The 13,589-nt window shown below is 38.0% G+C and overlaps 1 protein-coding gene across 1 annotated transcript in view; it reads right to left on the bottom strand.

The window, feature by feature from the left end:
- Window positions 1-13,589, bottom strand: part of LOC311170359 (multidrug resistance-associated protein 1-like) — a gene marked incomplete at both ends in the record, with an annotated part of 110,365 nt that overhangs the window by 2,717 nt on the left and 94,059 nt on the right. Inside the window, 6 exon segments of the mRNA XM_084232725.1 lie at window positions 224-382; window positions 3,809-3,952; window positions 5,489-5,590; window positions 6,845-6,971; window positions 8,021-8,220; window positions 12,127-12,282. Coding sequence (XP_084088851.1) covers window positions 224-382; window positions 3,809-3,952; window positions 5,489-5,590; window positions 6,845-6,971; window positions 8,021-8,220; window positions 12,127-12,282 — 888 coding nt within the window.

The raw sequence follows: 13,589 nt of genomic DNA, 5'->3' as shown, positions 1-13,589 counted from the left end.
TTCATTAAAATTTTATTGCATTTACTGTTATGAGGGAAACTTACAAAATGATATGCCAGATTTTCAAATAGAAGAATGTGTTAGAGTAAAACTTTTTAATAGTATTATATACATAGAAATTTTTCATAATATTTTATGTGGCTTCCAAAAATTAATTTATATGCCTGGAAGGACCACATTAAAAAAATAAAGTTTAACTGGAGTGAGTTCAGAAAGGCTTTACCTGGGGTATAATGTTAAGTTTGCCACGAAGGTCATGAAGTCCTATAGTTGATATGTCAATTCCATCAATAATAATTTTGCCTCCTGACCGTTCCACAATTCTAAATAGGCAGTTTGATAATGTTGATTTGCCTGCCCCAGTCCTTCCCACAATTCCAATCTGTAATAAAATGATCATAAACAGTTCACACTATACTTTTTTTTTCAGGAAATAGAAAACAGATATGTTGGATGGCTGACAATTGGGATCTAATTTTGACTAGAATAAGCTCGACTGGCATGGAAGAGGTAATGTGGCTTCTAAGGAAGTCTTTATACATACACTCCCTACTCATTGGAAAGACTCAGGCTAATATGTGTTTTCCCCCTAGTCCTAAGTAATTGTGTTACTATCTAACTTAAGCAAACCAATGGCCCCCAAATGAACAGATCTAGCCATTAGAATGTGGCAAAGCAGACAATGGTAATGAGTTGGCTTGAGAAACGAGATTGTCTGCCCTGCCTCCCTCAAGCAAATAAGCAATCAAAGAGGTCTTGTAATGTTTTATCAGATAGACTTGAAAATCTAAAGGCATGTCTGAGAATTTCCTTGGTGTGTCAAAATAGCCACTACATTAAATCTATTGAGGGTGGCCATAGAAAATGTCTGAAGATTTTGGACTCCTGGACAAAATAAACAGTTTGTCATAATTGAAAATGTGATTGAAAGTGTTCACTTGGTCCTAAGAACTAAAGCAGTCTCTCTGGTGTTGATTCCCATCTGGATGGTAGGAAAATTAAACAGAGAGAACATTAAGGTGCTTGAATTGCCTTAATAAAAGATCTAAATCTCAAATCTGGTGAACTTTATCAGAAAAGTCAGGAATCTATTGTATCAATTGGGGTAGCAAAACTTCACAATGATTTCATTTGTCCCAAAATATTTCTGTCCTTAATATCACCACAGTAGACCTGATTGAAAAGGTTAGAAAAACAGATGTTTGGGGTTATAAAAGATAAATCTCTGTGAGAAAGGGGGATATTATGACTTTTTCTATAATTGTAAAAGAGCATTCTGATTAGGGAAATAATATATTTTCTTAAAAATATTTTGAGAGGGGCCTCCCCGGTGGCACAGCAGGTTGAGCGCAGCACTGTGAAGCTGTCCGCAGCCTCTGCAGTGCGGGTTTCGATTCCCGGCTGGCCAGGGAGAAACCCACGTGGCACAGCAGACCTCTCCTGACTCGCCCACTGCTCCCCTCAGCAGTGTATTTCAGTCAGTCTGCCTGTTCTGTTCCCCGCTCTGTCTTTGGCGAATCCTCTCTCACCCCCCACACGTCTGGCCTGTACCCCAGTTCTTGTATCAATAAATAAATATTTTTTTTTTTAATAGAGGCATGTTTTATTTATTTATTTGTTTGTTTGTTTTGTTTATACATGCACTGGGTACAGTCAGAAGCACGGGAGGGTGAGAGAATTCACCAGAGCCAGAGCAGGGAGCAGAGCAGGCAGAAGGACCGAAGTACACTGCTGAGGGGAGCAGCGGGCGGCAGGAGAGGTCTGCGCGCCATGTGGGACCCTCCTCCGGTGGCCGGGGAGCAGCCGGGGATCGAACCGGCGCCGCAGAGGCCGCGGGCAGCTTCGCAACCCAGCGCTCAACCGCTGCGCCACCAGGGAGGCCCTAAATAAATATTTTTTAAAAATAAATAAAATATTTTGCTTTAAAAAAATATTTTAAGAAATGTGGAAAAAAACATAGAAGTAAAAGTGACCTAAATCCCATTATCCAGAGAGAAGTACTATATGTTACTCTCTCTCTCTCTCTATATATATATATATATAGAGAGAGAGAGAGAGAGAGAGAGATAGGAGGTATTCTTTTAATATTTTTGCTGTGTATATATTTGCTTTTTTAAAAATACAAAACCGATATACTATCAATTTTTTATACATGGTTTTTATTAACTAAATTGGAACTCAACCATTTTCCCATCTTACTAATAGTCTTGGGAAACATGATGTCATCAATTATATGAACATTCTCTCCTATGGATTTAGTTTATGTTGGGCAGTTATTGTAGTCCTATTGTTGCATTTTACTTTATAGTTGAAGTAAAATTAAATATACTGGTATATGTCTGATGGAAGTGAAGTCAGTATCTCAAAGAGAAATCTGCACTCCCACACAAAATAGCCAAGACAGGGAAGTAATCAAGATGTCTGTTAATGGATGCATGGATAAAGAAAATGTAGTGTTCATACAATGAAATATTATTCATCCACAAAAGGGAAGGAAATCCTGCCATTTGTGATGCCATGGATGACACTAGAAGCCATTATACTGAGTGAAAAGAGCTGGAAAGAGGAAGACAAATAATATCACTTAAATGTGTACTATAAAACAGTCAAATTCATATAATCAGTGAGTAGCATGGTGGATACCAGGTATTCAGAAAATGGGGAGATATTTGACAAGCACTGGTTATCTAATGTATAACATGTATACTACAGTTAATAATGTTATAGCATATATTTGAAATTTTCTAAGAAAATGGATCTTAAGTGTTCTTACCACATCCCCAAATAACCCCTGGTAATTAAAAAATGCAATATTATTGTCTCTGTTCACTACAGTGTACATTAAAATCTATTTACTACTTATTTAATGCTTATTTACTACTCATTGCAAGTTTGTGTCCTTAGACAACATCTGTCCTACCCCACCAACCCCATTCTCTGGTAAACACCATTTTACTCTGTTTTTATGAGTTTGACTATTTTACATTCTACATATAAGTGATACCATATATTTACTTTCTCTGTCTGATTTATCTCATTAATATAATGTATTCACAGTCCATCCAAGTTGTGATTGATGACAGGATGTCTTTCTTGCTCATGACTAAATAATATTCCTCCTTCCCTCTGTGTGTGCATGTGTGTGCATGCATGCATGCGTGTGTATCTCACATCTTTATCCATTTATATATTGATGGACACTTAGGTTGTTTTCATATCTTGACTATTGTGAATAATGTTACAATAAATATAGGCATGCCTATATATATTTGATATCCTGCATCCATTAAAAACATCAAACTTGCCAAGAGAATAGTACTTAATTATTCTAATCACTAAAAAGAAATGAGGTGCCAATATTACTACAATGGTAGTCATAACATATAAGTGTATCAAGTTTACATGTTGTCCACCTTAACTTTACACAAAGTCAAATGTATTTTCAGAAAATAAACTGGTACTTATGTGAGATAATGAACATGTTAATTTGATTGTGGTAATCATTTCACTATATAGATACATATCTAACTATCATGTTATACACATTAAATATATACAAATTTATGTCAATTATAATCAATAAAGCTAAAAAAATTAAAGTATACTAAAACTATGTTTCAAGATGGAGCATGAGCATCTTGAATATACATTTTTTATTTATAGAAGAAAAACTTACTATAAGCAGCAGCAACCTCATGTCTATTATTTTTTAATAAAATTTGAACAAATGATCACCTTATATTAAACATTATATTTGGTCTGCATTTGGATAAAAAGGAAAGTGAAACTTATGAAATACATGTGGTACCTTCTCTTCCCCATGAGTCTGGAAAGTGATATCTTGTAATGCTAACCCAAGATCATCTCGGTATCGAGTCTGATAATTAACAAATTCCACTATTCCTTTATTGGGCCATTGTGATGGAGGCCTTTTAGACATTATCCAGGGTGCCTTAAAACAAAGAAATAATGTTAAACTATAATTATAATAAAAAACCTTCCCCCTGAAAATTATCAAGCATGTAAACAGCAGTGAGGATCAATGACAAAAAAATAATGCTTTTTGATATTATGATTTTTCTAAAATAATCTTAAATATTGCAGACAAAATTTTTCATCTATTTGTGAAGTTTTAGATATGTTTTCAGAAATAGGAAGGATTATCTCCTAGAAAATTCAGAAAAAAACTATTAAAATCCCGTAAAAGAGCTGAAGGCAACAAAATTTTAGCTGAGATGAGGGCAGTTTGTGTCATGCATTCATTTCCCAAATATTCAGTGTTCACTCTGCCAATATATGCTTCCTGGAGATTCAGCAATGAGTAAAACAAAATGTCTTGCCCTTATTTATTAAGGTTCATTAAAATTCATTAAGACTGAATGAACAGGGCCTCCTCTGGTGGCACAGCGGTTGAGTGCTGCAGCCTCTGCAGCGTGGTTCAATCCAGGCCAGCCGGCGAGGGTCCCACATAGCACGGCAGACCTCTCCTGTCACGCCCGCTGCTCCCCTCAGCAGTATATTTCATCAGTCTGCCTGTTCTGTTCCCCGCTTTGTCTCTGGTGAATCCTCTCACCCTCCCGCGATTCTGGCCTGTACCCCGGTTCTTATATAAATAAATAAAGAAATCTTATAATTAAAAAAAAGACCAAATGAACAAAATAGCATATGCAGAGCATTAGATGATAATAAAACTTTGGCAAGCAAGAAATAAAATTTGTGGTGGTGGTAGTGTAATTTTAAGTAGGGATGGTTAGGGAAGGCTTGATTGGACATAGGGAATAAGCCATGCACATATCAGCAGATGACAAAGGGTACTAATAACATGTGCTGAGGATCTGAGATGGATTATTGGAGGTACAACAGATGGTAGAAAGCACAGAAGAGACATGTCCTGCTCAAAAGCTGCACAGGGAGGGGTAGTGTTTTCATGAGATAGAATGATCACTGGGATCAGATTGTTAGGGAGAAAGGATGTCCTGAGCAAATTCCATACTGGCTTTGTGGATGCCACCCCCACTCCAACAAGACACTGGGAACTACAAATCCTACGATCCCCAAAGGGAGGTTGCGAGGACCTAAGGGCAGACAGAGTTAAGCAGCCATTTTCTCCGTTTGGGTATTTAACTGGCCATGTGAGTGAGGGCAGCTCTCTTGGCTCATGATCTTGGCCAGGCAGTGTTTTGTCTCAGAGGGTCATTTGGGATTCCAGGTCGGCAGAACCAGTAGGACGCATTTAAGAATTTATCTCCTCTTTCTCCCTGAGTTGTTCATTTCCTCATTTCCCCTTCCCTTGCAAAGAAACCTTTTGTTAACCTTTTGTGTGTGTCTGCAGTGTAAGTCCCTTTAAGTGTGCAGGAGAGGACCCACAGTCAGGCAACCCGTTTTTTATTGGGGTTGCCCTGTAACAAGATGACAGTTCAGATAAAGTGAGGAACCAGAGAGACCAAAATCAAGTTGACTGAAGTGGTGATTATTTAAGAGTGCTTACCTCTTTATTCATATTTTCATATTCACAAACTCTTTCAATGGAAACTGCATTTGTTTCAATTTCACATGCTTTCCTTACCCAAAAATTCAGAGATTGAGTAATCTGGGTGTGGGGAGGGACATCAAGAATATTCCTTAGTCTTTTACATAATATTAATAATACATTATAAGGTTATATTTTCAATGTTCTATATACATTATATCTTGTGGCTTTTTTCAAATTATAAGCATATTTATATATACAATTACAAGTTTCTTTAAATATATTTACCTCATAAATAAAATGAATAATGATTTGGCAGAAGATAAAATGAACATAGTTCAACATATATTAAAGCTGTCCATATTTGGTATAAGGAATGATAAATACCAAAATTAACTGGATGTGCCTTTTTCTAAATGAGAAAAAAATTTGTGTACATGTTACCTTGGACATTCTTACTTCCATCAGAAGGAGGATTCTCCTAGCTTTCTGATTACTCCTTTCTCCTTTTTCTTTTAACTCTACTATCTTCTCACCTTGCCCCCAAATATAGTTTTTCCAAGGTTATAACTTCAAATTTAATTAGGAAAGTCTAAAAAACTCAGAAAATTTCATTTGTTTGTTTCTCAGTTTTGTGCCATGACTAACCTGACTTAAACTGATGTGGGGCTCTTTAAGGTATTTATTTAACCCACCTAACACACAGAGTTCTCCCCTGAACTCTGCATATGCATATGTACCATATTTCCTTTCTAGAAGTGTAAATTCTAAATTCTGAAATGCAGCAAATCTCAAGGGATTTTGGTAAGAGACTAAAGGTATATACCCAAATCAGCTAGAGTTCTTTTAAATTATGTGAAATTATATTAAGTACATTAAAGAATGTTCTGTTTCATAAAGGGAACATGATCACACTCATATCACTAGTGCTTTGTAGTGTAATATAAAACAGGGCTTATCAGAGGAAAACTTACAAGCAAAGAAGAACATATATTTTCCCCAGAGCTTGCCATATCTTCTTACTTAGACTGGGCAAATTTGAGAGATCCAGCCATGGTAGAGGGAGCCCCTAGCCCTGTTAAACTCTGTAAACCTATAAGGATAGGAGAACAGGAAACTTCTGAGTAATTTTGTAACAGCAGGAGTTTCCTGCTCCCCTAGCACTCAGCTTGGGCATCTGCCTGGTCTTTCTGTGAGCTAATTTAGAACTGCTGAGCCAGCTTCCTGCTAGTACCAAGAGAGGAAGAAATGAGCCTCCTGGGTAATCCAAATGACTTAGTTAATACAATCTATAACTCAGACAGGCAAAGGAGATGAGAATTTAATTAATTGGATTATAAACATATCACATACCACAAAATCATAATTACTTACATTTAGGGCATAGGATATAGACAAACCAACTATTGCTGAATCTATAGAATTGCCAGCCAGCACAGCAAGCAGTGCAACAAAGAACACCATTAAGTTGCCAAGAAATTCAAGTCTTACAGACAGCCACCTGTAATAATGGAAAATAATCTTTAATAAATGAGACGCAAAAGTTTTGGTGCACTTAGTACGAACTCTCCTCAAAGAAATCAACAAGATGTTTTGAAATCAAGAAGCAACATTTAGAGCTGCTTTCTCTTTTTTCCTCACTTAGGTAGGAGGCAGTCAAACACAAGACTATCATAATGATGATAGCTTATAGATTTCTCTGCATAAATATGTACTTTATTTTGGCTGAACATTGCTTTAAAACCTAATCAGTAATGAAGAGCAAGAGAAAAGAGTACCAGCTAAAATGATGCATTGTATTTTTTAATATTATTGGAAAATCAACTACTTTTCTGATTATATATACTTTTTTTAGGTTATAAATTTAGTCTTTAGAGATTTACTTTGGGGCCTCCCTGGTGGCACAAGGTGTTAAGACGCAACCTATGAAGCTGTCCGCAGCCTCTGCAGCACAAGTTCAATTCCCTGCCAGACAGGGAGCAACCCACATGGCACAGCAGACCTCTCCTGACTTGCCCACTGCTCCCCTCAGCAGTGTACTTCAATCTGCCTGCTCTGTTCCCCACTCTGTCTCTGGTGAATCCTCTCATCCCCCACACCTCTGGCCTGTACCCCAGCTCTTGTATGCATAAATAAATAAATCTTTTTTAAAAAAAAAAAGATTTACTTTGTGCCAAACTACCATTTAATATTTATTCTCCTTTATATAAAATTATAACTGCAAATACAAAATATCATATTGTATACAAATAAAATATATTCTACAAATATAAATTCAACATAGTCACATCATCACTAATTCTAATAGTAGCCAATATAACCTTCAAATACCTTGAGCCCTTATTTTCATATAAATTAGTATATAACTTATATATGAATGTAATAAATAAAATGTAATTAAAATGGATATTAAATACTAAAATTATTTAAGACTTTCGTCTTTGTCTTTAACATCACCAAATGCCACAATAAAACAATGTTTCTGTTTAGAAGTCAGTGAAGAATATGAAAGAACAGATTGGTCCTGAATTTTGTATTGATATGACTTACCTATTTGAAATTATGTTATTGTAGAAACAGACCAAGTTCTCATTCACCACCTCTTTGTTTTGCTGGATGAACCTCTGTTCGTGTCCAAATGCCCTAATAGTGGACACTCCAGATAAGGTCTCACTAAAGTGGGAAATGATAGGAGAACGAGATGCCCCTGCTAAACGTCGAATCTGCCGAGAGCTCGCCATGTAGTATCTCTAGTCCAAAACCAAAAGGTGGAGGTGAAAAGATGTAGCAGAAGTTTCTCTGTGGTTTGAATACTGCAAGACACTTGTGTACTGGTTTAAAGAATGGTTCCCAGGGCCTCTCCAGTGGTGCAGCAGTTGAGTGCTGGGCTGCAAAGCTGCCCGCAGCCTCTGCAGCACCGGTTCGATCCCCAGCCACCGGGCGAGGGTCCCACATGGCGCGCAGACCTCCCCTGCCTCCCGCCGCTCCCCTCAGCAGTGTACTTCGTTGGTCTGCCTGTTCTGCACCCTGCTCTGGCTCTGGTGAATCCTCTCACCCTCCTGCGCTTCTGACTGTACCCAGTGCTTGTATAAATAAATAAATAAATCTTTAAAAAAAAAAAAGAATGGTTCCCAAAAGTTAAGTTCATGGTCTACTTCCCAGTACCTGTAAGTGTGATTTCACTTGTAATGAGATCTTGGCAGAGTATCACTAAGGATTTCAAGAGGAGATCATCTTGGATTTAGGATTTGCACTGAAATTCTATTATGATTGTCCTCATAACAGACAGAAAAGGAGAAGACACAGACATGGAGAATGCTTATGAAGATGGAACAGACTGGATTGATTTGTCAAGGAAAATGTCAGGGTTCCCTAATAGCCACTGGAAGGAGAGGAGAGAAACAATGACGAGATCCTCCCTCAGATAATCCAGAAGAAACCAACTCTACCTGCACCATGATTTTGGACTTCTGGCCTCCAAAACTGTAAGAGAATAAATTTCTGTTCTTTTAAGCCACCCAGTTTGTCACAGAAGTTCTAGGAAATTAATATAACCTCATAAGAGTAAATTCTGGATAGCACAACTAGAACATAATTAGCAAAATTTCACTTTAATTGTGCTCTAAATGATCTTTATTGGCTATCTACTACGGCGAAAGAGCTCTGTGTCATATGGTGAAAACATAAACAGTAACACATCCAATGAGGGAAACAAGCCAAAGGGACAATATTTTTAGACCTAAATATAATGATAGAAAAATATTTTATTACTTTTTCTTTATGAAAAATACCAGTGCAGTCTATAGTTATAATTGGTTACTTCCCTTTGGCATTGGGTTGAGGACAATTGGGATGGGTGGGGACCTGGAGAGCTGGGGGGAATATACTCTTGAGTTAACTGGACCATCATTCACCAGCCCCAAGATAACTGTTGCAAACTGGAAATGAAAACCAGCAGCTGCCACATCTTGAAAAACCTGCAGTTCTGGAATTTTATATAAAATCCTGATTTTAAAATGTCTTCATTTTTTATTAAATATATATACATATATGTGTGTATATATTACATCAGTGTTCATTTTTGTGTGATGTTTGATATTTCCCCTCAGGTGTAATCCCAAATTCCCACCACCAAGTCACCCATCATCATAGTAAGGAAAGAATAAAATACAAGAGACAAAGCTAGCAGGCAAGCTATAAATTAGAGACATACAGCAGGGGAGGGAGGCAGGAGAGTGATCAAAACAGGGGAGGGAAAAGCACAAGAGACTGAAATATCTTCATTTTGACAAAAACACTGAGTAAGCTAAGCCAAAACATATCCTGAGCTAAGTATGATCTGTTAGCTTGCAGTTTACAAACTCTGCTCTGAGTTCTCTGAAAACTGCAAAGGACTATAACACTTGGGAATGCAAGGGAATCTAAAAGATTGTATATAGACTGGGAATTAAGATTGGGGTCATAGACCCATCTGCGTATATGATTAATGGTAAGACCCTTTTCCTTAGACAAATGTATATACACATGCGCACTCAGAGCTTGTCATAAAAACTCAGTGAATTATAGAAGTCCTGGACTCTATCCATGAACCTCTCCAAAGAATTTAGTTTAAGAAACTGTAATCTAGATCATTGTTTCTGATGCTTTAGCAAAAGTCACTTAGAGAGTTTATTAAAATACAGAGGCTCTACCCTGAGAGATTCTTTCCATCCAGTTTTATTATTTTATGATTAACAAATTAAAAATTGCATATATTTAGGTTGTAAAATGTTTTCTTTAAGGGTCACAGCCAGGGACTCTGGCTCAATAGGTCTAGAGTATGACTCATGGCTCTAGGGACCATCCTTTGAGTACCACTGACCTAAAGCAAAACTCTTACAGAGAAAAGAAATGAAGCCTGCAAAGGCAAATGATGTGCCAAACAGAGGAAAGTGACTAGAATTTGAGGTTCTGATCCACATTCATGGTTCACCCTTGACAGTTCCCACTTAAAAAAACATGGTTTCTAAACTCTGTTCTTAGTCACCTTGCTACCAACCATTAAGACTATTTAACACAATTTCATTTGTTAATGGTATTTTTAATCAGATATTCTTGATCTTCAATACCATCCCTCAGTTAAACAGGTAGAGAAAATAAGGAAAAAATGCAAGGTAGGGGGAATGATGATAGCATAGGTGTAGAAATGAGGAAACGATTAATCTTCTGGTCTGAGCAGACTAAACCCCAATATGAATTTAAAACTTACTATTTTTGCTAAGCATTAAAATACAATTACTATATCCATTTGTGTAAAGAGCTTCAAAAATGCATTTATGTTGGGCCTCCCCAGTGGAGCAACGGGTTGAGTGTAGCACTGTGAAGCTGTCCGCAGCCTCTGCAGCACTAGCACTGGTTCAATTCCCAGTGGCCAAGGAGATACCCACATGGTGTGGCAGACCTCTCCTGTCTCTCCTGCTGCTCCCCTCAGCAATGCCTTTGGTCCATATTCCTGTTCTGCTCCCTGCTCTGTCTCTGGTGAATCCTCTCACCCTCCCATGCCTCTTACCTGTACCCCAGTTCTTGTAGAAAAATGAATAAATCTTTAAAAAAAAAACCTTCCATTTAAAAAAATACATTTATATTTAATTTAAAATATATGATAAGAAATTTTGGTCTTCCCTGTAGCCTCACAATATCATAATTTTGGAGTTGAAGTTGGTTGACAACACTTTACGTAGAAGACAAAGGTATATCATGATAGGTCTACTTAGTTCTTGCAGCAATAGTTTTCTGATATCTGGGATAACAGGACAAAAAGGCAGTATCTTCTCTCAGATTTACAAGCAAATTAACTTTCTGCAAAAATGTAAACATACAGGTTTGTGGCAGCCATAGAAATGTATCATTCCATTCTCTCTTTTCTCTCTCTTTTTTTTAAAATATTTTATTTATTTTTGTATAGAAGAACTGAAGTGTAGGCCAGAGGTGCAGGGGGTGAGAGGATTTACCAGAGACAGAGTGGGGAGCAGAACAGGCAGATCTGTTGAAATACACTGCTGAGGGGAGCAGCGGGTGAGACAGCAGAGGTTTGCTGCACCATGTGGCTTAGCTCCTTGGCCAAGGATCAATCTTAGGCCATTGTGGTGTAGAGCTGAGACTTAACCCCTAGGCCACCAGGGAGGCCCCCCATTCCATTCTTTTGCAGCATCCCTGACAGAGCTAACTGGCAGTCTCCCCCCATACACCCTGTCCCCAGGTGCCCTACTGTATTGGCATGGTTTCTGTTTCTGCACAGGTCGCTCCCAGCCAATGAGTGAGTATTGGGGGAAGGTGCTAAAGCAGGCCAATTAGTGGTCAAATTCCCATTTGTTTGACCAAACATTTTATGGAACTCTTCTGCAGTCCAAGACTCTTCCCTACTAAATCTTTCTCTCCCCTTTTGCTCCTTTACAAGGATCAAAACTGCATCATTGTCTGAGGGCTCACACAACCCTCTCCTGTTCCTTCTCCTTTGTTTTTAATAGACATTTCCCCTAGTAATTCTCTAGTACATCTAATTCTTTACTGGAGTCTGCTTGTTGGAGAAACTTCACTTACAGGAGTGAAGTGGGTTGAAACTATATTTTCCTGTGAACTTTTAAGTTATTAATACACATAAAAAGTCATGTACTTACTTGTATAGTGAAGTAGAGAAATACCAATGGAATAACCCCCAGAATGAAGAGTGGTAAAGCTCCCACAATCACCAAAATTGTTCCTATAACATCCAATGTACAATTCACCCAGGTGCGCAAGTAGTAATGGAAACGTATATCAATTATAAACATGTCCTGAAAAAAAGTGACATTAGGTGACTTAATTTTTAACTTTCAAAGGTTTAAAATGAGAGGGAGGGGAGCTATAGCATTAAGTGGGAAAATAAAAAAAAAAAAACATTTATCCAGATATGACAATCTGATAATGAAATAAATCTATCAAGTCTTTGTCCACCCCAACCCAGCAGTATATTTTTCCCCCGTTGGTCAATTTTAACTGTTCGAAGGGTGTTCTAGTAACAAGATATCTATGATCAAGCAATTTGTACTTCTCAATGACAACTACAAAGCACTGACTTTATCTGACCAAAGTCAGATACCACTAAAAGAAAGAATCCAGGGCCTCCCCAGTGGCGCAGTGGTTGAGCGCTGGGTTGCGAAGCTGCCTGCAGCCTCTGCAGCGCCAGTTCGATCCCCGGCTGCTTGGGCCACTAGAGGAGGGTCCCACATGGCGCGCAGACCTCTCCTGCCGCCCACTGCTCCCCTCAGCAGTGTACTTCGGTCCTTCTGCCTGCTCTGCTCCCCGCTCTGGCTCTGGTGAATTCTCTCACCCTCCCGCACTTCTGACTGTACCCAGTGCTTGTATAAATGAATAAATAAATAAATAAATCTTTAAAAAAAAAAAACTATGGAACTTTGCTTTAAAAAAAAAAAATTAAAAAAAAATAAAAATAAAAAAATAAAAGAAAGAATCCAAAACCCACAAGTTGTGTGTTCGGGGACCCTGGGCTACCCTTACCATTTTTACTACTTAAAAGCTGTAAAAAATGCCTGAGGCAAACCTATCCACTGAGAACATGTCCTGTCACCTTCTTGGGTAGGTGGATCCCAAAACAAAATAATCTCATTTACAAAATTAGAAGCTTAAAGATGGTTGTGGGCAATGGAAAAGAGAGGACAAAGGGATGGTCATGGATCAATTAGTCATTTATAACGTAATCAAATCTAGCTCTTTTTTAAAATATTTATTTTATTAATTTGTGCATACAAGGGCTGGGATATAGCCAGAGATGCAGGGGGATTCACCAGAGACAGAGTGGGGAGCAGAACAGGCAGATTGAAATACTCTGCTGAGGAGAGCAATTTGTGAGACAGGAGGGGTCTGCTGAGCCACGTGGGTTAGCTCCCTGATGGGGATTGAACTGGTGCTGCAGTAGCTGAGGATAGCTTGATAGTGCTGAGACTTAACCCTTTTCGTAACCAGGGAAGCCCCCCAACTCTAACTTTGTGGTATAAGATGTGATCTAAGAGATCCCATAGAATAGAAGAGACTGGATCTTGAATCACGTCATATGTAATTTTCTGCCTGTCTTTAAAACATG

This window comes from Talpa europaea (assembly GCF_964194135.1).
Source record: "Talpa europaea genome assembly, chromosome: 4".
Lineage (NCBI taxonomy): Eukaryota > Metazoa > Chordata > Mammalia > Eulipotyphla > Talpidae > Talpa > Talpa europaea.
Note: the sequence above shows the minus strand (reverse complement) of the source record. Positions and strands in the feature narration are given on the sequence as shown.